Source organism: Lonchura striata, chromosome 15 (assembly GCF_046129695.1).
Source record: "Lonchura striata isolate bLonStr1 chromosome 15, bLonStr1.mat, whole genome shotgun sequence".
In the NCBI taxonomy this organism is placed as follows: Eukaryota; Metazoa; Chordata; class Aves; order Passeriformes; family Estrildidae; genus Lonchura; species Lonchura striata.
Genome location: NC_134617.1, coordinates 4,698,156 through 4,722,098, shown reverse-complemented (window position 1 = coordinate 4,722,098; position 23,943 = coordinate 4,698,156). Strand labels below are relative to the sequence as shown.

Genomic DNA, 23,943 nt, shown 5'->3' with positions numbered 1-23,943 from the left:
CTTTGGTTTCAGCTATTACTGGTTGCCAACCCAAAGAGTATTACCATGGCTGTGGTGGTTTGTTGAGGAGACTCTGAGCTGCACGGACAGTTCCTCTGATCTGTGATCCAGATTTCTGCTCTGGCACAAGCTGACTCCTCACAAGCTGTGCAAATACATTTGAAATGCTATCAGCAGTGGTTGTGTGTGTGCTCACCTTTTGTTTGAAAGTCTTGCAAACTGAGGCAGGATGTCTGTCTGGTTTCCTCCTGTCCTGTCTTCTGCAAAATAGCATCCTAGTCTGGATCCATCCCCACTGATTTCAGCTTGGGGGCTGGTCCAGGCTGCCCACATCTGGCTTGTGCATGAGGGCAGGACTGCTGACCCCTGTGTGGATCTATGCAGGAAGAAGGAAACAGCATTTTGGTAGCAGGGCAAAGTGCAGGCAAGAGCCACGCATGGTGTGGCCACAGCAGCTCTCAGTGCTGCTGGATGGATGAACTGCAGGCTTTCCATAGGGGCATCCCACGTGGGTGTTGTAGGATCTCTCTGCTGAAGGGTGAAAGGCAGATCTTGCATTCCTGTGGGTGAATGAATCCTTGCCATGGTCTGAAGTCATAAACCATGGAAGGCAGCAGGCTTCCTCTGCCTTCAGAGAGTGCTGGGTCAGAGCTCTCTTTGCTTCTAATCACCACTGCCTTTATCCCATGTAAACACTTCACCTGCCCACCACACCTCTGCAAACCACAGAACGGAATAACCCCAAAGAAGTGGAGTGCAGGGTTGGAAAAGGAGCATTAGGAGGGGAAAAATCTCTCTCTCTCTCTTTAAACTGTCTCTTTTCTATATTGTTACCTTGACAACTCTGCTGCTGTGTTTCATCTTTGGTGGGACTTAGCTGTGGTGGAATAAGGGGGACATCCATGTGTGCTTCCACATCTACTCCAGCTCTGCTCCACAGGCACATGCCAGGCACGGGGCATCCCGAGCTGCAGAGCCCACGGCTGCTGCCCTGACCCATGGTGCTGCCTGGAAATGATTACAGATATTAAGAACTGGGACCCGTTCTGATTAAAGGTATAACATTATATCTTCTATTTCTCTTCCTTAAGCCAATGCCAGAGCGGTGTTAATGCTCTTTAAAGAGAGGTGCAAGGTGCTTAAAATATTTTGGGTTATAAAGGTTAGGACAGCTGGAAAGCAGAGAGGGATAAAAGTACTCAGAAATAGTTGTATTATTTTTAGTTATAAGCAGATACAGGAGTATGTGTCAAGATTAGGATACAGTTCTGATGTGCTGAACTGAGTCTAGAGATGCTAAAAATACGCTTTCTTTTCTGATAGTTTTAGAAGAGATAGAGGCAGAGGTAAGGGGAGAGTAGTGCTGAACTGAAATTTTATCTCCTGTGCTTCCTTGCTAGTTGGGGTTTGGCAAAGCTGGCTGTTCACCTGGGTGCCCATAGCACCAGCAAAGCTCAGGAGGCAGGGTGAGGTGTTATCAGTGGGAATGGCATCCCTCCCATCCCATTTTTCCTTCTCCCAAAGAAAATCTCCACCAACATACTCCCTTTATTCCTTTTAGCCGAAATGGCAGCGAAGGCAGGGCAGGCAGGCTCCGGGGCTGGGTGCTGACAGGGGTGTCTGTGTCTGAATGTGTGCAGGGAGAAGGGGGCTTTTAATGCAAAACACATGTGTTTTCAGTTGCTCGCTGGAGCCAGCCCAGTAGCTGTAACTTGGCCTGACAAAGCCTTATTGAAGTACAGACAGTGTGGTTTCAAAGCAGTTAGAAAAAGAACGGGAATGCTGTTCAGGAAATTCTTCAGGCATGGGCAGGGACTTGGCTGCAGTTCTGCTGTTGGAAAATCTGACAGGGGCAGCTCATGAGCACAGGCCAGGCCTCGTGCTGCTCTGAACTCTGAGCTGCATCTTCCCCAGGCTCCTGCACCCTCCGGGCGTCCATCCATCCCAAGGGAGAGGTAAGAGCTGCCCTGCTCCGTCCCGCCAGCGCCTCGCGGATTTGCCTCCTTCTGTGCCTCTGCAAAGGGGCTTCTTGCTTTCAGGCTGCTGCTTACAGCAAAGAAAAGAGTCAAGAATGGGAAGTTGTAGCACATTTGCAAAGGGTTGGGAGCAGTCTGAGGCTGGGTGGTGGTTTCTGGCTAAATTTGTGTCGATAGTAAAGCTGCAGGCAAAGCGACGCCCGCGCCGCGTCTCTGGCTGAGGGAATGCTGCACCCAAATAATCCCCAACTTCTTCATTTTGGGGAGTAAGTGTGTGCATAACCTAAATCTACTGAAACATTGGCTCTGGACCATGTGTCACTCGGATATTTGGAGGAAAAATGCGACTCAGTTACAGTAAATGCGTTTATAAGTGCATTGTATTGTAGTTGTTTAATGAGTTGAAAGCATGTTTGTCTGGGGGTTGTTTGCCAATTCCTGGTACAGCGAGCTTGTGAAGAGACGCAGCAACTCAGTAATAATCATTGCCTTGTGATTTGTCTGTGTATTTTTTTTCCTGTCTCTTACAAAGCATGAGCAAACTGCAACAGACAGCACGGTCAGAAGCCACGTAGAGAAGATTAGGAGGGAAAACATTAATTTAGGGGCTGTTCTATCTGCAACTTCTCTTCCGATTTGCGTTTCTTTCCCCAAATAACTGAAGAAACATTTATGATGAAAAGCTCGCTCCCTCTTTAGGGACCTGCCAGATTTAGGCAGTGTTCTCTCATCCTTTTAGTTGCAGCATTAAAGCTTGCCTTGCCTTTGCAGAGATATCAGCACCTTATATGGCAGGCTTGGGCTCGGGATTCGGGAACGCGCGTTCGTCAGGGGATGGAGGTGTCAGGAGGAGTCTGCCTCGCATCACCTCACCAGCTCCCTTGCCTCTGCCACTGCCTCTGCCTTGGATTTTCAGAGCAGTGCTATTTGATGTGTTGAGAATGCTTTTTTAGCTGTATTTTGTGGCGGTGGTGTTGTTTTTTTTATTTCCTTTCAACAAGGAATGAATTAAGGGTATCAAATCATGCAGTGGGACGGTGTTAGGAATCTCTGGCTGGTTCATGGGAGCAGACACAGTTTACTTTGCCTGCAACCAGCAGGGTTCAAATAGTCACTCATCTTGGCAACCCAAAAATTCAGGGGCAAGGGGAGCTTCCCCACCAAAGGGCAACAGATCCAGGATGTGGCAGGACCAGAGCTTTCTCCCAGTAATGCTGCTGAAGGGTGTTAAGTTTGTTGGAGACAAGTGAAGACTCTGTGGCTTTGGAGTGCAGGAAGGGCATCCTACAGGAGACATGGATGTAGTGTGGCTTCCTGGAGGCTGATGAGGAGCAAAGGGAATGAGAGGAAGGACAGAGATGAGCTGTGAAAGGGGGAGAGGCATATGAGGGAAATAAAGAGGCTTGATAAGCTCAAAATTTGCTTTGCATGAAATACACCTGCATTGAAAATGCTCTGTTAAATGAAAGTCTTTTGTGATCTGGAACTTCTTGAGCCTTCACTGGCTGCCATCTTACCCTTCAGACTTGGATCTCTATTGCTTGTCTCAGCAGGTGTTTGTTTAGGCAACCAGTCAGCCTGTTTTCTTCTTCACTGCTAGCTATAAGCTTATTGTTAAAAAAACAAAATAAAATTCAAGTTCCTGCCTCTGATCATGCAGCATCCCACCTCCCAAATCTGATTGCCAGCATTGAAGAGGCAGAGATATGAAGAGGCTGGAATATGTCCGTCTTAGCCACAGCAGCCAGGGCCGTGGGAGCTGCTGTTTCCTCCCCACCTTTGGCAGCTCCTCCTGAGCCTCCTCAGTGACCTTTGTGCAGCTCCACCTGGGCCAAGCATTCAAGCTTTGAATCCAGGAGGACTGAAGAATGTGTGCATGTGTGGGCAGGGTGGAGAGAGCCTTTTGATTTTGGAAGCAGATAGGTAGGAGAGCCATTAGCACACCCTAATATCTGTATCCCTTCTCCTGGCCCTTCCCAGCAGCAAACCAGAAAGAGAGTGAGTCTGTGCAAAAGAACAAATGGATTAGCACAGAAGGCACATCATGGGGAGGGAAGATGGAAGATGCAGCAGAACAAGTTTTAACTTGTGTGAGCAGGAACACTGCAGAGACTGCACTCTGGATCCTGGCACATGCTCAAGCCCACAGTTCTCCATTTGTGCCGTGCTGGTTGGGTTCCAGCCGTATAAATCCATATTATGTTCCTGCTTTGCACATTCCTACAAGCCATATCTCTTTACTTGGTGCTGTGGGGTGAGAGTGTGTTGGGGCAGGAGTCTGCAAAGTGTCACCTCCTGTGGTTTGCTTTCTGATTCGAGCTCAGTTGATTATATCCCTCTTGCTGTTCCCACAGCCTCCTTCAGTCACACCTGCTGCTGGCTATTTTGGTGTAGTTCTCATATTTGTGCGTCCTGCTTTGAGACACTCTGGTGGGAAAGAGCTTTTCTAAACTTGGCACTGATGGACAGAGGCTGTGAGTGCTTCACATCATCTGAGTGGTGCAAAGGAAGCAGCGTGTGAATGCAGCAAAGCTGGTGTGGTGTTTGCACATGCAGCGTGAATTTTTTACCACAAATCGTGGGGCATTTTGTGAAAGACATTCTCTGTTGACTAGCTTGATACATAAAGAACTCACTGCAGAGACTCTTGCTTCCATGCTAGCCTTCCATTTTCTTAATTCTGAAAAGAAAGTATTGACACAAGCTGACTATCAAATAAAAAGTGTAAAATTTCAAAGAGACTGTCATAAGAAAAAAGCAGATGAGTTTCTGTCCTCAGAGAAGAGAAGCAATAGTGACATCACATTGCTCACACATTCTTGCAGCATAATAAAATATCACTTTTGGCTTAGGAAATACAATTCAGAGATGGAGCTGCCTGTTACTTTGGTTTGTTCTGGCAAATTCTAATAGGTTTAGAGTTTTACTTGTGAGTGTTCTTTGAATGCAGAGAAGGGAGGACAGTCCCAGCGTTCAGCTTTTGGTTGAGTCCATCTGCTCCAAGCTATTGGTTTATAAACTGAGGTTCTTGCCGTGCACTTATCCTCAAGCACATTTGTTGTCAAAGTGCTGCCAGCCCAAACAGCTGGGGAAATTACGAGAGCTTTCAAGATGTTTAGAGGTGGGGAGTAGCCCGGAGCATTGAGGGATCTGAATGAGATGCTTTACCAGGATATGAATCCCCAAAGTCTCCCCAGCTGCCTGTGCTGAGTCCATTTTTCCACAAGATGCAGGAGGAAAGAGAAGTGTTTTCCAGTGGACTGGGCAGAGTGTGCCCTGATGGAGTACACAGACCAAAAAAAGCTAGATGTGCTTATGTTTGCCAGAATCAGGCCAGATGTTTGACCAACACTACATGTGGTGTACCCACTGAAAGAGACTACTCATAAAAGAACATTCCTTAGGATGTTTCCTTTTACTTTTTGTCACTCTGGCCATGTATCACACAGCAGTGATACCCGGGAAATGGGCATTGAGTGGTGATGGTGTTCCCAGCTCAGGGAGCAGCTGCTCCTCATATGGAGGGATAGACACTGTTGACGGAAATAGAGGGACAAGCAGAGAGCAAAGATTTAGGCTTTGGGGACACCAATAACAGTCACAGAGGCCAAGTTCATGGCTTACATGGTTCTGCAGAAAAGTTCCATGAGATCTAACTATCCCAGCAAGTATTTCATCCTGTGGGCTGTTCCCCAATACTCAGCCCTTGCTGGCCATGCTGCAAGTGAGAAGTCATTTTCCAGAGCCTGATCCTTTTTATGGAGACCCAGGTTGTGGTCTGACCCATGTGAATGGCCATAAATCAATTCTGGGACATGCTGCTGGTGGATTAATGGACCTAGGGGTGTCAAACTTGAGAGAGTTTTATGGGGAATGGAGACGGAAAATGTCTTGTTGATAGATGGCTCAAAATACTCTTCTTCACACCAGATTTTGTTCTCAGCCACACTCCAGCAATGCCTGTTCTTTTGAACCTGGTGGATACTGTGCACTTAAAAGACAGAGAAATTAAAGAGGATGAATCTGCAGAGCATTTACAGCTAGTGAATACAAGTACAATGCCTTCCAGTGATATGGCAGAGAGCACCTCTGAAGGTTTTTAGGGCTTTTTTTCCCCTTCATTTCAGCCCAAAAGAAAAGGTTTTTGTTTCTGAAAACAAAGAGAAAGAGAAGAGGATGTTGGTGATAGGGACACAAAGAGAGGGCAGATGTGGGAGATGTAGGTCCAAGACCTGAGGGAATTTGAGCCCCTCTCTCATCTCTGCAAACGTGTTCCCATCACCGTGCTCCAGGTCAGCCTGGGGTCAGATGCTGCTGCTTTTTCTGATGAGGCTGATCCACCTCAGTTCTAGGCAGGCAGGATGCCAGGGGAGATGCTGTGCTGGCTCTGCAAGGCTCAGGTCTGTTCCTGCTGCAATGAGCTGATTCCTTGAGCTCCAGGACATTTCCAGCAGCAAATTTCAGGAGGGCCCATAAGACAGAAGCTGCTTTTCCAGACTTCATCCTCTTGCAGCTTGAAATTGTTCTGTTACTAAACATACATCCTTCAAGTGCTGATCAAAGCAGCCCCCACAGCAGAGAAACATTATTGATTCCTCCTGTAATACCTCACCCTACCCATGGCCCTCACTGAGCCTACAAAGGCAGCGTGGCCAGGAGTGTTTCAGTGCCAGTGTTGATGTGGGAAAGGTTTTAATTCATCCCTGTGCATGTAAAACACTTTTCTGCCTGAGGAATTGTTAATGTGGGTTGCACGCCCTAAGTGAGGAGCTTGCTGCCAAGAAGGACTTGGTGGAAAGAGAGAGGAAGGCATGGAGCAAAGATTTGCCCTAACTGGTGAGGTCTGGTGTGAATTTTGGAAGCTCAAAGCCAACTCTGCTTTCTGGTGCCTTTCATCTGAGCCTGGTTTAACTCTGCTGAAGGAAAGTGCTGAAGCTTCTTTGCAGAAGCACTCTGTGACCAGCCTGTGCAGATCTGCAGGCAGGGTGACAGGGCTCTTCCAGTGTCTTAAAAACACTAATAAATCTTTCTTGTCATGGGCCATATCTCTAAGGTATGCTAAAGCAAAAGGATGAATAGCTTTCCTAAGTGAGCTGGATTTTGTCTCAGGCCCCCAGCACTGCCTGTTTGCAGTGTTGGTGTACATAAGGACTCAGTGTACAGCTTTTGAGCAAAAACTTACTGCTTTTTTTTTGGGCAGAACCAAGAGCCCCTTAGTGAAATTCCCACATTCCAGGCTATATTTTTATAGTCATACTCATGCTGTTTGTAGCTAAATTGCAAAGATTTGGCTGCTGCATTTTTTTCCGTTGTAGGTGGGACTGTTCATTCAGTGGTGATGATCCAGTGCTGTGCACAGCTTTAAGCCCTCTCACTTTAAAATCTGACTTTTGGAAGGCATGTTTCTTTTCCAGTTTCTGTATTTGTTTCAATAGTATCTTTTCTCCACTGTTACAGAATTTAGTGATGGTTCATAATATTTTCCTGAAGAAGAAATGAAAAATCTTATTAAGCAGCAGCAGACTTTCCTCTTAGTTTAGTAACAGAAAGGAGGGAGGAGTCACCAGCAAGTGCAGCCACTGGATATTCTTTCAAAGCAGTACTTTTTTGTCTGGTGTCTTAATTCTTCTTAATGTTTGAGTAAGGAAAAGTTGCCAAAGTTTAAATTATGACTAGCATAGTTCTCCCTCCCACACAGTACAGATTATTGATGGTGGATCTAGCTGGTTCCATAGGTAGTAGCCTTGCAGACTTTCTTACTCTGCTCATTTGTTTAACACACCTCAGCACTCTCTGTCCATCATCCTGTCTTCTCTCCCTGAAGAACTACAGGCATGAGCAATTTTTTGGTAGTATTTACATTTTGAGGGGAAACACTAGCTAGAAACCAAATAGTGCTTAAGTGTGGCTGTGTGAGAGTTTGTATAGAAAGAACATGATATCTACAATTGCCATGTTATTTTTTTGTTATGAATTTATACTGTATTGCTAGGTCTTGCTCATGGCACATGTTGTAGTACTTTACTTGCTCTATCTCTGTTAGGGCAGCTGTGAGTTAAATATTTTATCAGAACTAGAGAAATTCTCAAAACCAGGCTACTGTATGGATGCAAGTTGCTCTTTGTGGTTGTGTTCTGTTGCTATAAATTCTTTTGATGTTTGTAAAGTTTTGCCCCAGCTGGATATGCTATTTTCTCCATCCTAGAAACTGCAAATAAAGAAAAAAAGTAGTGACAGCAGTAAAGAGATATAGTGAATAAATAAGTTTTGCAATAAAGGGGTATTTTTAGCTGGGTATTTCATATTGTTTCTCCTTGGTCAAACCTTTTATATGATTTGAGAGGGCTAGCACTGTAATTTATTAATTTTTTTCTCCAAGGGAGAGGCTGCATTTAAAATGTGCTCTCCAGGATAACCTGTTAAAATATTAGGCAATAAAATCCTTGACTGTACAGTTGCAGTTATAATTTCCCCCAGGTAGTGGAAACTCTGTGATTTATTGTTGTTCAAGTTTGTATGGGTTGGCGTGGTTGTGGCAGTGTAGAAAGATCTGCTTTGCTCCAAGTCTGTCTGTTTGTTGGTGTCCCAGCTCCCATCCCTGAGCAGCATCTCATTCCTAAAACTGCCTCATTCCAGACATTCACATCACACTCCCACAGGGGAGCTCACACTGCTCCCTCCTGGGATGTAAATTTTGTAATTCACTGCATACAAACATCAGTGCCAGCAACCCTGAGGAAGACACTTGAGGTGTTGAATCCGTACTGCAAGAACTTGTTTGGTGGCTTCTTATCTGTCTAGAGTCTAAAATGCAAAACATTCAGCAAACTCTGTGTTACTAGAGATGATCTCCTCAGTCTGTGCATTAAAATAAGCTGAAAACATAAGAAATGATCCCTGGGGAAGCCTGAGAAAGTGGCTTTCCTCAACCTGAAAATGGAGAGTGAGAACATGAATTCTTCCCTTCCCTTCCCTTCCCTTCCCTTCCCTTCCCTTCCCTTCCCTTCCCTTCCCTTCCCTTCCCTTCCCTTCCCTTCCCTTCCCTTCCCTTCCCTTCCCTTCCCTTCCCTTCCCTTCCCTTCCCTTCCCTTCCCTTCCCTTCCCTTCCCTTCCCTTCCCTTCCCTTCCCTTCCCTTCCCTTCCCTTCCCTTCCCTTCCCACTTTGGGATAATTGTTGGGGATGTGGCAGCTGGAGACTTTTGCTTCAGCGTTACTTTTGTAGGTAAGATTGGTGTGTAGGAAGAAGAAAGGCAAACATTTCCCCTTTGCCTTTTTGTCTTTGGTTGGAAGGAAAGATTTTACTTGAGATGATATTTTATTTTTTTTTTACACTAAACCTCTGAGAAGTCATATTGCATCTTCCAAACAAACTGCTGAACTTAACTGCTTTTACCAAACGCATGCAAAATTTTCCCCTCAGGATCCTTCGAGGCCCTGGAGTGCCTGCCTTGCAAAACCTGGGGCGGTGAGCAGAGTCACTCCAGAGTGATTTCCATAGGATACCTTTAGACAGAGTGCTTACGTGTATTTATAAGTGCATTCATACACATTTAACACATCAGATTCTCTCTTGGTCTGTTACTGTGCACACCAGGCAGAAGGAAAAACAACCAAGGTATCCAAAGAGCTGCTGCCCAGCTGGTGAACTCTGACAAAAACCCCAAACCCTCCAAGAGGCAGAGGCAGAAGCAGTTTTTATCCCTGGCTTTCTCCTGGCCCTGGATACACGTGCTTGTCTCTTTGTGGTCATTTCAGATGCCTCAGGAACAGTACCCGCACCGGAGCACCATGCAGACCTCGGAAGGACCCCAGGTATACAAAGTGGGGATTTATGGCTGGAGGAAGAGGTGCCTCTATTTCTTTGTGCTGCTCCTAATGATTTTAATCCTGGTGAACCTTGCTATGACCATCTGGATTCTGAAGGTTATGAACTTCACAATTGTAAGTAGGGGTTACCCTGGAAGGTCTGGGGAAGATGAGGGTGGGTGCTGGTCTTTCTTCTGAGCATGACTTCAGATACAGCTTCAATAATTGGTGTTTCATTGCCATGGACAGTCCTTTTAGAGAGAGGAACACATTTACACAATGATCTTCTCTTTCTCCTGGATATTGCCAAGTTGAGGAGTCAGCTCAGCACTGCAAATCATGTTCCTCTTATCTGCTGCATATGTATATATAATATGTATTTATGTAAACAATACACATCCACTCATCCTAACTTTTCAATTATAAAGTGTTTTAAAATCAGTGAAATTGGTTATTTTGAACTTGGATGTGGAATGGGTTTGAGCTTTTCTCTTAGACTTTTTCTGCTTTTCTCTGTGACCAGGAAGACAAGAATCTTGATTTTTTTTTTTTCCTTTGGTAAATTTCATGGTGGTGTTGTTCTGGAAGCTTCATGAAATAAAATAAAATTTACAGGGTATCTCCCTGGCTGTGGTACTTAGGTGGAGCATGTCCTTATCCTTGTATTGCTGTGCTTGGTGCACATCAGTCCTGGAGCAGCTCCCCCTCACTGCACAGATTCCCTGGCCAGGGTTAGCTTTTCACTTCCAGAGCTTGTAAGTCTTTATATATGGCAGGTCCTTGTTCTTCACTAGATAATTTGACTAAGCAGAGTGAAAATGAAGTTTGGAGCCACCTCTTTTTCAAAGTAGTCGTTGCCATCTTTTTCAGATGAGATTATTCATTTTAAGATTGTTTGAGTCTTCAGGAAAAGTCAAGTCTGATGCTTTAATCCTGGTTTTACTTCCTTAGGGATTTGTAAAGCTACGCTTCCCTAGACAACTTTCAAGGACCTTCCCAGCCAGGCTATGATGTGAGCAGCATGTTTGAAGTCTTTTGGCATTTCCTTCTCTGCTTTGGTCTCGTGCAGTCCCAAACAGCTGTGGCCAGCATTATGGCATTAATTGGCCATGAGAAGTTGAATAAACAACCTCTGGCTTGCTGTACCCAGCAGATAAAATGCTGTTTCAGGGGAATGTGCAGCGTTCATTTTCTCTAACCAGGTTGCTGTCAAGGTGTGCAGAAGATTGCAGTGCCTGTGTGCATAGGGAGTGAGCAATTATAAAGCAGTAATCCACAAAAAGCTCCTGTGAGCAGGCAAAGAGTGGCCAAAGTGGAGCAATTAATGCTTAACCAGACCAGTTGTTTAATCTTATGAAATGGATGCTGTTTTTATACCCATTTCATGCTGAACTATGTTCTTTAGATTAATGGAGTTGAGAAATAGGTGTTTCTGAAATGGTGGAGGAGTTGATCATTCAACATACAGGCAGTGCTGTGGGTATCAGCCCAAGAACAAAATAAAAGGATTTCAAATTATCACTTTCCAGGAATACAGTTTATTTCTTTCTAATTACATAACTTCAGTCCCATGCATTTTGCTAATTGGTGGTGGTCAGTCAGTTCTCTACAGATGCTTGGGAAGTCAGGTGAACATCTCTGCTCCTTCTCCATCACTGCCCTCTCACGATGCACTGCACTTTGCAGGCCAGGTGCTGAGGTGCCCTCTCCTAGGGATGTGTGCAGAAACCTCCCATTTCCAGCAGCTCTGTCCCCCCACTAGGATACAGACTGGCTTTTGGAGGCATGCACTGATCTTCAATTCCTTCTCTGATTCTGTTTCCTTACTTGCCCTCGGATTACTGGGGATTATTCCAGGATAAAGTATATTTGTGTATGGCTTAGTTAATTCATATCTACTAATGCTAGTGGATGATGAACAGCATTTGGTGATAAAAACACAGGTGGTGCTGTTGAGTCCTGCAGTGGGAGCAGCTTTATGGTTGTAGGCATGGCCACACTAGTTAGGGTGAGTGTTTCTGGCACAGCCAGTTGGAAATAAATACAAGAACTGGGCATGTAAATGTGAGTCTTGCCCCAGTATGCCCCCATTCATCTCCTGATCTCCTGCTGCTCCTGCAGCCTCGCCAGCTGCTTTGGATCCTGCTCTGCAATCCCTCCTGCACCATTCCCTGAGGCTGAGAAATCCACTTGGCTAAGTGAGTTCTTAGAGGCAGACTTTTCTCTCTAAATAACAAACATAGGAAAATCATCAAATGAGCAGATGCGAAAATGGAAAAATCTTTCATTTGTTCCTGTTCTGATAAGAGGAGCTGAGAGACCTTCTGGGACAGAGGAGTGATCTGAGCAGTCAGTAAGCAATAGCTGCTGCTTCACAAGTCCGAGTTAGCCCAGTGCTTGCAGAACAGAAAGGAGAGGAAGGTCTGTGTTTCTGTTCTTGTGGAAAATGTAGTATTTCTAGCATCTTCCCAGCCCTGAGCTCTCCTTCCAGAACCTGAGTCTGTTCAACTCCACAGAACAGTCCTGGCGCTTACCAGAATTTAATGATGCTCATTATAGCCAATAAGTGCTCACAGTATTTTAATGAGCACAGCAAACCTGCTCAGGAAAAACTCAGGGGTGTTTTAAATGCTGATAGTGGGGAGTGGAGAGTGGAGAAGGGGGAAGGAGATGAAGCAAGACAATCTCAGGATAAAAAAACACCTCATGCTTGCTGTAGCAGTATCCATCCTCTCCAATTCCTTGCCCAGCCCTGATCTCCCTTTCTCTGTTCTCTGCCTGCCCTCCTGCTTGTGCTCCTGTATACAACTCGTATGAAATCAAGCCATAAACTTTCAATCAGTGGCTTTTAACAAGCAAGCATCACTAATTTATTCTAGGTTTTGGTTTTATTTTAACATCTGTGTGGCTATTGCCTCTTGCACAGGGCTGTCAAAGCAGTGTCACACCTGTGTGGGGACAGCTGGTCCCTGTCTGCCCTGTCCTCTGGCACATTCATTTCTCATGTATTGATACTTGATTTGCTTTAAATGCCTTCATCCAGCACAAGCTGTATAAAATACAGGCCTAGAGGGGACCTCAAATGTCACCTGCCTGGCCCACAGCTGGTTCCCATAGCCAGGTCCATTTGCTGTGTTCATTTACATCAGGGCTGAGCTGCTCTGGGGCTGCAGGAAGCTCTGGGCAGGCTGTTGCCTTTAAACCTTGCTTGGATTTTTAAGGCAAACCACAGAATGAATCTGGAGCAAAGCCACCAATTTGGTTGAAACCCAAATGTACCCTGAAGGTGGCCTAACCTAATTGAGGTAGAAACCACAACTCAGCACATCCAGCACTCAACTTGCTGCTGGTACTTAGAGAGTGCCCTGCTTCATTCAGATCTTGGACAAGGCTGGTATTAAGTCTGTGGTTTGCACATACTGGGCTTGGGGAAGGGATGTGAATGCCTGTGGGTTGTGTGTGTGACTGAGCCACTCTGTCTGCAGGTCCCACTGCAGTCACAGCAGTGTGGCAGAGGGCTCACCTGCAGCTGTGGTGGGCTCAGCCTCCAGCTGTGGTGATCATCATCTCCAGCTGTGGCAGTCTAAACCTCCAGCTGTGCTGCTCTAAACCTCCAGCTGGGGCAGGCTCAACCTTGAGCTGCACAGAGCTTGGCTGAGGTGGGCACAGCCCCTGCATGGGTTTGTAGGTCCCAACTTAATTATAAAGCTGGAATGAGAGCTCTGAACAGCCTTCCTCTTTCTGGTCCACCTGCATTAGCAGCCAGTGATGCAGCTCTTCAGCAGCAGCATTGCCTGTGACTCTGCATATTGGCACGTGGATATTTTGTGCTGCACACCAATTATGTGCTGGGGATCTCTTATTTCACTTCTTACTAGTGAGCTTAAAGCATTTTTTAAAAAGCTTCCTGTTGTATTAGTTTCCGAATATTACAAGAAAAGATGTGCTTCCATAAACACAGTAAATATCCTTATTTTAAGCAGTCCAAAGCTAGAAAGCTGTGATAATGGGCAATGACAGTGCACTGACCTCTTTCCACAATGGTAGCACACAATGCCTGGTATTTTAAATGCTGTTAGGAGTCTGAAGAACTCTCCGTTAGTGCCCCTTTATAGCCTGTTAGGCAGCAGGCTGAGATTCAGACAGGAGAGATGAGGACTGTGTCCTGTTGTGGCTGCATTGAAGTACCAAACACTCACCTACTTGTCTGCCCATCAAACCACACAGGACCCTTTGCTCTTCCCTGTGTTTCTATCCACAGCTCCTGTTGCTTGTTCTGAATTGTATTTTTTTGGGGAAGGAGCTGTTTGCATATGTAGTCTTACATACTGGCAGGCTCTACTAGACTTTAAGCTGTAATAAATAGAAAATAATATTTCCCCCCACTCAGTCTCCAAGGCATGAAATTCTTGGAGAGCTGTCTTCTAAGAATCGTCCAAAGGAAAGGTTTCAGATTAGTTTTGTAAATAAAATATTCTGCAATGTAGTGCCTCCATGAGCCAAACTTAACATGTTCCTCCAGACTGGGAGAGCACCATCCCTGGAGATGTTTACAGATGTGCAGCTGTGCTAGTCAGGGACAGGGCTTAGGCTGCACTTGGCAGTACTGGGTTAGTGGCTGGACTCAATGATCTTAGAGGTCTTTTCTGACCTAAATGATCTGTGACTGCATGTGCTGCTTGCAGGCTGCCTGTGCCATCGGTGTGTACAGCTGCACAGGGTGCAGGGGGGAAGGGGCAGGCACTGACCCCTTCCTTCCACCTTCCCTGGGGCACAGACAGGGGGGCTCATCCCCTCCTGGCCTGTCAGACTCAGCCTGGGGGTCCCTGACCACAGCCCTGCCACCTCTGTGTTCTCCATCCATAACCACACAAGGTTTGCACCCTTTAGCATGAAGTTCAGCCACGTTTTATTATTTTAATTGAACAGGAACAAATTACTTCAATTGTTCAGTTTTTCCCCCTTTTTTTTTTTTTTTTTTGCCTCAGGCTGCATTCATAGCTGAAGGGGTCTGGTTTAGCAACGTTGAATGAAATATTGGCAATTTAGAGAGACAAAATGCTGCTGTGGATGGCACAAATGCTAAATATCATTATTATCTTGCTTTCTTTATTAAAAGTTGCTAGGAAAACTGAGCTTTTAAAATTTGGTTATGAACAGTTATTTCCAATACAATTACTCCCTCTTGTGTGTAAACTACCTGCCACGTTTCAATTACAGGAAAACAGTGGGGTAATAACACAGCAGTAAAGATGGATTAGAGTTAGGAAAGCTCATTGCCCTAGCTGGCAGGATTCTTCTATTAATGATTTAGAGGAATAGACTTTGTTCTATTTTTTTTTTTTTTTTTTAAATCAGAGATTGGCTCAGAAGAAAATGACTGTTCTGTTTATGGTCCCTTTTCATGATTTCTCTGGGGTTTCTTAGGTGCAATAGTAAGGCCAACAAGGGAAGGAACTCTGATCAGATTTTCAGCTTCTGCTGGTGCAGCTGTAATCAGTCAGCTAAATCTGGCTGGAGTTAGAATTAATATTACTGTATCCTTATTGAGGAAAGAGTGAAATTCTTTTTTTTCCCTCTCCCCCTTGCACACACACATATTACAGAATTGTGCACTTTCCCACCCTAATTCATGTTGCTCTTTCTGTAGAACAAGTAATTGTTCTGAGACTGCATGCACGACCCAAGAGCTTTGTGTGTTTCCCTCCTTTCCTCATTCATATGGACTGCATCTTCTGATATAAAGATGTTAATCTTGCAGTGGCCTGACAACACCAGCAGTGCTGTGAGTGATTGTACTATTAAGTGAAGAAGTTCCTATGGGTGAAAACCTTCCTGGCTGGAATTTAGCAGGAATCTTGGCACTGATATCAGTGGATCAAGTTCTTCACTATAATGCTTTTTATTTGCAGGGTTTTTTTTTACAACAACTTCTAATTTCTTTCCTCTATGTTGAGGATAAAATGTGCTATGCTTTTCTTTTACTCTTTCTTAGACACCTGAACTTCTGTTTCTGCATGAAAAGCAACTGGGATTACTTATCTTTTTTAAAGATACATATAGTACTTTTTGCCTTCACTCATTTGGAGTTCAGAATAATATAGTCAGTTTAAATATGATGTTGTGTGAAGCTATTGAAAGTTTGACCCCTTCATTGCTGCATTCCCCAGGGCATCAAGGATTTGGTAGTGCTGACTTGTTGAGTTAAAGTGCCTCAGTTTCTTCTAATGTTACACCTTTGAAACATTGGTCTCTCGTAATATTTCATTTTTATTATCCTAATAACCACATTTTCTCAGGCAGTACAAGCACATAAGGCTTTCTTCATCCTTGTTACCAAAAAGTGATGAAAGGTCCCCATATTTTTACCTCTCTGTCTCTACTCCCTGCTGAACCATTGAGTTTTTAGAGGCCTGCCATGGCATTGGATATGCTGACAGATTATGCTGTGGGAGCAAAAAGAATAGTGAAATAATAAGTCTTCTACTCATGCCACTAACCCAAGCTGCATGTGCTGCACTGCAATCATTTCAGTAACTCTGTGGGTTTTTTCTTTGACAATTGCTCAAGGCAGTCTGTGGGATACAGAGCATTAGAATGGCAGATTGCCCTTTTGCCTTGAATATTTTGTGTTGGGTTTCACAAGGAACTGAGGTTTATGTGAGTGTGCTTCCACCTTGATGGACAGGATTCCAGCTCTCAGTTCTCAGATGTTTCTGAGCCACTGTTCATACTCAAGTCATCTGAACAGAACTATGCATCCAGGAGAAACAAATACCTCAGACATGTTTAGTCACTGCATTTTTCAGAGGCAGAACAAAGAAGTTTTATTTATTGGTATCTCTGCTGTGAAAGAAGCTGCTGCATAAATTCTGTACTTACTACTCTCCAGGAGGGAAAGATGTTATAAATGTCCTCAGAGCAGAGAAATGTTCTATTGGCGCTGTTTTCCTACTGGACACCAGAGGATTTAGCCCTGATGTGCAGATACTCAGGACACATCCCTTGGTTATTAGCACTTCTGATTTGGAGGGAACTCAGCAATTCCCATCTCCTCACACCTGCAGTTCAGTGCACGTGTGCAGGAAGCCACCATCTGCCAGACTTGCTGTGTGGGCCATGCTGAGACTCAATAACTGGTCTTGTGTTTACCCAGAGCAGGAAAATACCTGATGGCATTAAAAATACATGATGGTTTTGTTTGATGTCTCCAAGAACAGAGGGATACAAATAGATGGGGAAGGGAGGAGAGTGGCAGGAATCTGGGCAGTTTGCAATGGGAGGTTGATAATTTGGTTTTTGGAATAACCCTTCATTTCCAGGCAGTTTCCCCTGTCTGCTGGTGCCCCAGGACCCTGCTGTGGTGGGGGCAGCACGATGGGAAGGGTTAACAGCCCCAGAGGAGCTGCTCAGTGTGAGGTGGAATAGCCAGGAGGGCATGGGTGGGCTGTGCAGGGAGTGAGTCATAAACTTTTGATCCCAGATCCTCCCTCCTGCCACCTCCCTCCAGAGGAGATTGTTCCCAGCTTCTTTCATCTGAAGAAATAAGATATTTCATATTAGCATTCATCTCAGTGCCAACAAAAGATCTTCAGACTAGCAGTTCTGAAGCGGAGAGAGATTTGTCTCTTAGAGAACATGTAAAAGGTATTATTATAGATGCGCAAAAGAACAAAAACAAGCTCGCTGCTAAAATGTCGATAATCAGTTAGTTCTCTGAATAGCTTACAACCTGATCCTTCCCCATATTCTCACCGTGCAGGTGGAGAAATGATTTAATTTGGGAATCCACACAGAAGTGACGTGCCATGCTGAGCCATAGAGTCAGTTTTCTGCTGCTGCTTCCCTTGTTCCTTGAGCTCTTTTTTTTTCTTTCTAAGCTTCCCAACATCCCTGCTGAACTCTCTGCACAGCAGAGAGCAATGGCCTTCCAGGCTTTCAAAACCTAGCAGCCACTGCTGGAACAAAAATACACTTCCTCTGAAGCTCCTGTTCTGCATGGTTGCCTTCAGGCTGAGGTGCTGCTTGAAGTAGCCTCCATGCCTCCTTCCTCTTGTCCTGGAACTGCAAAGCCATCAGCTTTTCAGAAAACCTTTCCTGGCATTCTGAGCCCCTGCTGATGGAGCATAACCATGGAAAGGGAAGGGAGGTGGCTTTCTCTTAGAACTGTAAATGGCTGAGGAAAGTCTGAAATACTGAGGAGCAGAAATCTTCCTGTGCTTTGTGTGGAGCTGGGTCCTGCCTGCTCAGTGGGATGAGCTTGTGTTTGACTAAAAAAAGGTAAAAGAGAAGTGCCCTATTCTTCCCACAGTTGTGCATTTACTTTTTTTACCTTCTACAAGTGTCTTCTGCTGTGATGACTGAGGGGTTTGAGGCCAGAACTGCAGAGTCTGTGCAGACTCTGTCTCTCCCCTCCTCAGGGGGGGAAATATTATCCCTGTATTAGCTCTTCTCCACTCCCATGCCTCATTTGATAGATGCATTTAAAATATGTGCTGCCATTTCCTGTGCCTGTTCTTCCAGAGCTCTGCAGTGGAGATGAGCTTGAATATATCACTCAAATTCATCATAGCTTGAGTTTTAGTTCTGGCCATTTCCACTTCAATTGCATCTTCCCCTGAACCCATCCTGCCTCCGCTGCCATGGCCAGCAGCAAGATGGACTGAGGTAATTATTTGTATTTTGGCCTGTTTCTGAGGGACTGCACTCCAGTGCACTTGCATGAAGGACAGCCTATTAGCACTGAAATGATGTGGTTGCAGCCAGACTTAGAGAAGAGGAATAGATTCACGCAGGTAATTCAGCCTTAACCTCTTGAGTTCTCATTACTTTGCGTCCACTCAGTGCTACTGCCCACCTCTTTCCTTTCTAAATGAGATCCAGGAACTAAAAGAGAAATTATGGCAATTTTCTATATGAAATTTGTGATTATTTGCATTTAATTAAAGGCTTCTCTTGGGAAAATGAAGGGCAGCTTAACCTCAGAGAAGCCTCTACATCTCTAGTAATTGCTTCTAATTGAAGTGCTTTGAGTTTCCATCCCACCACAAGAAAAGGGAAAAAAAAACAAACCTCAAACCTGCAAAGTTCACTCCCACACACAGGGTCCCTGAAAATTATTTTATCCTTGTGCAATTAAGGTGACTGAGGGTCCTCACAAATGATTCTTCAGTGTGGGCTAACCAGCTAAAATTAAAGTTTCATTACTGCAAAGGCTGGTTTGTGGTGTGCTGATGAGAAATCCAAGGCACAGCCCATATTCCTGAGCTGCTGTGCTGACAGACACAGATGCAGGGGTGCAGGTGCACATCTTCTGCCTAAATGCTCCTGGAGGTCTCTGCTTTTCTACACTTTTTTTACTTCCAGTAGTATTTTGCTGATTTTTGGCTAAACCTTTTTGGCTCAGTGTGTCCTGTGAAACCCAGGAGAGGGATTTTCTCAGCTGGAGGTGTGCAGAGCTAATCAGCAAGAGAGCTTTTAGGGTTGGGAACATCTTGGATATTTTCCTGCATCTCCACCTGTGTGAGCCTCAGTTTTTGATGCTGCAAAAAGCGTATCCTTCTCATGGCAGCTTCATTCCCTGGTCATCCTGGCACATGGAGTGTGTCCCTAGAGCAGGGGTGGCATTTTATAAACCACCCATCCCTGGCACAGGCATTTGGAACCAGCCCTGCTCTGCCCAGGGTTGTGGTGCCCAGCTCAGTGGCACTGGGGGCTGTGGGGTGCCTGAGGGTCTCCTGTGTGGGGAGGGGAGCCTGTCACCTCATGATAAAGCCACACCTCCACTCATGCAGCATTTCCATGACACAAATTCTGCCTAATTACAGCTATCAGCATTTCCATGCAGCTCCTGGCAGTGACGTCTCTGCTTGCACCCTTTGGTGCTGTTAAATCCCTCCTTGTGTTGTGGGTCTGAAAACAAGCCTGACATAAATAAAAGTTTATATGTTGTAGCAGCAGACGTGGCCATCTTCTGCTGTTTATTCTTTCCACTGAAACACCAAAGTTGGGAAACATGAGAGTGTTCTGCTTTCCTGTGTTCTCACCTTGTTCATTAATGCCTGGTATCACACAAGTGAGCAGCAATGTGCATCTGATTTCTGCTCTTTATTTTCCTAAGGTTCTCTTTAATTTACACAGAAATACAGAAAATCTCTAGATGGACTGAAATCTGTTAGAGTGATTTCTGAGATGGCTGTGGGTGAATTGTCAGAAATGGGAGCATTGTTGTTTGTACACATGAAAACATTTGTGACCTGCCTCTCTTAACTTCTTAGCGAGCAAACATGCTTAGAAAAGTACACCTCTTCATTTCAATAATAAGGAAAAAAATGTTTTAATTCTTTATGCAGAGTCCTGAGGTACTTGTATTTTGTGTAGGTGCAAGTCATATAGACGTGTGTAGGTGCTGATTTTGATTCAGATTATTTAATAGGGTGGTATTGTTTCTGACAACAAATATTAATCTTTCAAAACAAGACATTAGAGAATTTTGTTCTAGGAAATGGGGAAATCAAATGCCTTTTATAGTCTTTATTTTCCCTAGTATAGTAGAAACGGAATTCCTTCTAGTTACATATTTGTGCTAGTTACACAGACCACTCCTGAATCAAGCACTTACTTACAGGGAGATGTCATCAGCAGAGACTGATGGAAGGCTTGCAGCAATGCCTTGAGCCTTGTGAAGGGGAGGAAATTCAGCCTGAGCAGCTGGTGGCTGAGTTGTGGAAATACCAGGTGGATTTAGAAAACTGCTTTGTCTAGAAGGGAGAACAATTCACTTCACCAGCAGGTATAGATTGAAAGGCAAATTTCATCTTTATTTGAAGTTTCCTATTGACCAAAGATATTTGTCTTTGTTGGTATGATAAAGGATTCAGCCTTGTGCTTTGCCCAAGAAGCAGACTGAATGTTAGAAAGCTGATGTGTTTAATTCTTTTCTTCTTCCCAGTGGAGCTACATTTACTGCCATTACACCTTTTTTCTAATAGGAAGCTTTTGTGCAGAACAGTTTGCCTTGTCAGTCCTTTTTATATTGAGCAGAGAAATGAGGAGCTTTTACATATTCAAGGTTGAAATAACAATTCTCTTCATAGAAAGGCTGAGGCCAGTAAAGACCCTGTTGTTCTTGCCACATCAGGAGCTGGGGCATCCTCAGCTCTCATCCCACCACCTCTGTGGTCACTTTCCATCCTCCCAGCTGCCAGCCAGGGCAGCTCATAACAAATCTCCACTCACCAAAATGGCATGGAGAGATTTCCCTACAGGAGCAATCTGCACAAGGGAACAGCTTCCAACTTGAGGGCAGAACTCTGTGCTGTAGGTGATGTCAGAATTTAATTCTAGTTTTGCTTGTAAATTCTGCTAAACAGACATGGAGTGGCCAGTCAGTTGTTGCATGACTCAGTTCTCCTCTTGCAGGGATGTAAATGGGTGGCATCAAGTTGGGGTTGCACAGTTACAGGTGAGGGAAGAACAGGCTGGCAGCATTGAGCTCCAGAAGGCAGCTGCAAAGGACAGGGATTAAACTTTGAAGTATGGACAGTGTCTGGGCAATTGCAAAGAAGAGTCTGTCCTGGTTTGGAGGTTTTTTCCTGCCTCATAGGCAATAGAAGAGACTGTTGCTCTGGGTTGGCAATAATCTGCAGGGTGACATGTTAAATGGGTTTCACTCACCTACAAAGTTTGTCAGTTTAAAACAAATACATAGATACTGTGAGGATTTATGCAGTACAGAACATATACAAAGCCCAAGAGAGCTCTGCAGACAGAAATATCTGGAAAAAAATAAAACAGATCCATGCTCTGAAGTCTTGCAGAAACAGGCTTCCAGTTTTGGAAACATGGCATAGGAACCTGGAAATGGTGGACAATTACACCCCTGTAAATGAGAGTAAAACTAATCAGTTGAGCACATTTCTCTTTCTTTTTCCTCACTGCATGTTTTCCTGTTCTTGAAATGAATCCATGCAGTAAGAAATGTGAAGTTAAAAGGCTGGACTCTCTGCTCAGTCACAGTTCTCCGTGATGCTCATGTTGGCTGAACTGCTCACTGAGAGCCGGCGTGGAGAGATGATGAGATCCATGGTGGGGAAATGACCACCATCCATCCAAAATGTTTTCAGCAGGAGCACTGGGAAGGGAATACACTGGTGCAATCTGTAGCTCTTGTTTCTGTTTTAAAGGTCTCTAATGAGCCATGTGTGCACTGCATTTCACCCTGGGAAATCCCACTGAAATCTGGCACTCGCGTTTCATTTCTTATGCTGCTATATTTAGGGCAGAAAGCAGATCTCCCAGCGTGGCTCCTTCTGGCTTCTAGAAACCCTGCAAAGTGTCTTAGTAATATACACTAATTGCTTACCAAAGCTGCCAGCTCCCTGTGAAAATCCTTGCAAAAGATGGGAAGTGGAAGCAGAGCTGTTGCCTGCATTTTGTGCATGCACATGGCAGTAGCCAGTTGTCTGTGCCGTGAGGATGAGGATGACCTCGATGGATGTGATGTTGTCTTCATTACTCACAATGAGTGTGAGGGGTCACACTCAGTTTTTCTGCCCCTCCATTCTCATTCTGTGGTTGAGGAGTCCAATCAGAGGTGTCTCCTTTGAGTTTTAGTAAGTGAATTAGATATTTCTTAAACCTGCAGTCAGTGGCAGTCTCAGAGCATACATATTCCCATCCTCTGGTGTACTCATTTTTAATAAGTTCCCATCTTTCTTGACCTTAGTTCCACTAAAAGTCATTCACAGCCATGGCAAGTCAGGCATTCAGCATCATCTTGTTATAATCAAAGGAATGGACCTCTCTGTTCAATACAATCTCTTTCCTGTGCTGAGGCCTGCCAGCCCAGCTCTACCCAGACACCTGCAGTTGAAGTGAAGTGGTAAAGAAATCTGGTGCCATGCTGTTCTTCTGTTGTGGGTAGGAGGGAGAAGCAATACATGTCAGTATTAGTAAGGTGAGAATGTGGTATTTTTATATTCTGGTACTTGGAGAAATATTTCAGGTATTTCACAGCCTTTCCATACTTGTCTATATAGGAAAAAAATCTTTAAAACTGAAGAATAATGGACTGACTACAGTTTGGTGGAAATGACATTCAAAATCTACTAAATTAAGCAGAGAACATGTCCATCCCAGCAGCTTTCTGTTATCTTTCACAGTTCTTTGATAGGGATATTATTTTTCTGTAATCACTCAAAAAGATGGCTGGATATTTTTTTCTATTAAATTCTGAAGGACTTGAACCTTTTCTGGCTTACCTTTGCTATTTTTCATGTTTATATACAACAGTGCAATGCATCAGCATTTTTATACATTTCCCATATAAAAATGAGCCATGTTTATAGAGGCTGTCAGACTTTCTATTCCACAGAATAACTGGAGCATTGCTGTAAGTTGACACCAGCCTAAAAATCACATATAGTTGCTGAAAAGTCTTATTTTATGGCCCTGTTGCTGTTTAATAGCTAAGCTGTGCCCATTTCTTAATTTACCATCTCTGTCCAGGAGTGCATTGGTGTCAGGGGATGCTCTGCAGAGGTTCCAGGGTGGCTCTGCTGTTTTTGTGGGTGCCCTGATCAGCAAAGCTGCCTGTTGGGTGAGGAGCTGCCCAGGCTGTGATAATTAACTGGTGAGGTAAACCACTCTACACTGCTTTAACCTTCTTTCAGCAGGTTTCTCCTACCAGGCCCTGGAATATAAAATGATTACTTTTTTTTCTCTCTCTCCACAGTATTTAGCCTCAGGAGATTTTGGATAGGTTTTGGCTATTACAGACACAGTAAAGACCTAGCTGGAAGCTATCTGGTTTTCATAACCTTAAGGTATTTAGGAAATCATAAAAGCTTAATGGATTTTTTTTTTTTTTTTTTTTTTTTTTTTTTTTTTTTTTTTTTTCTCCAAGTGCTGAAGGCACTGCTTGCCTTTCAGGTAAATTCCATTCAGGATGATAAATTATGGCTGAACTGAACCAAAATGTTCCTAATGGCCCTGGTCAAAAGGCCTATTACAGGATGTCTAACTCACTTAAATTCCTTTTGTCTTTAAATTGTTAATGATTAGGTGTTTTAGGGCTAAAGTGATATACACTTAAAGGGCACTTTGCTTTAAGGTTAGCCAAGTTGAGCAGCTCAAGTGAGGGACGCAGATTCACTTGAGT

The 23,943-nt window shown here is 44.4% G+C and overlaps 1 protein-coding gene across 10 annotated transcripts in view; it reads left to right on the top strand.

Moving 5' to 3' along the window:
* The window catches only part of SGCD (sarcoglycan delta), a 315,949-nt gene that overhangs the window by 177,922 nt on the left and 114,084 nt on the right, over positions 1–23,943 (top strand). For 7 of the 10 annotated variants that reach the window (XM_021552248.2, XM_021552246.2, XM_077786663.1 and 4 more), the window contains one exon: positions 9,732–9,917. In XM_021552248.2, the coding sequence (XP_021407923.1) occupies positions 9,732–9,917 (186 nt within the window). Of the gene's footprint in view, positions 1–1,815; positions 1,956–9,731; positions 9,918–23,943 lie in introns of those variants that run through there. The other 3 variants (XM_077786664.1, XM_077786667.1, XM_077786666.1) reach the window with 3 other exon arrangements.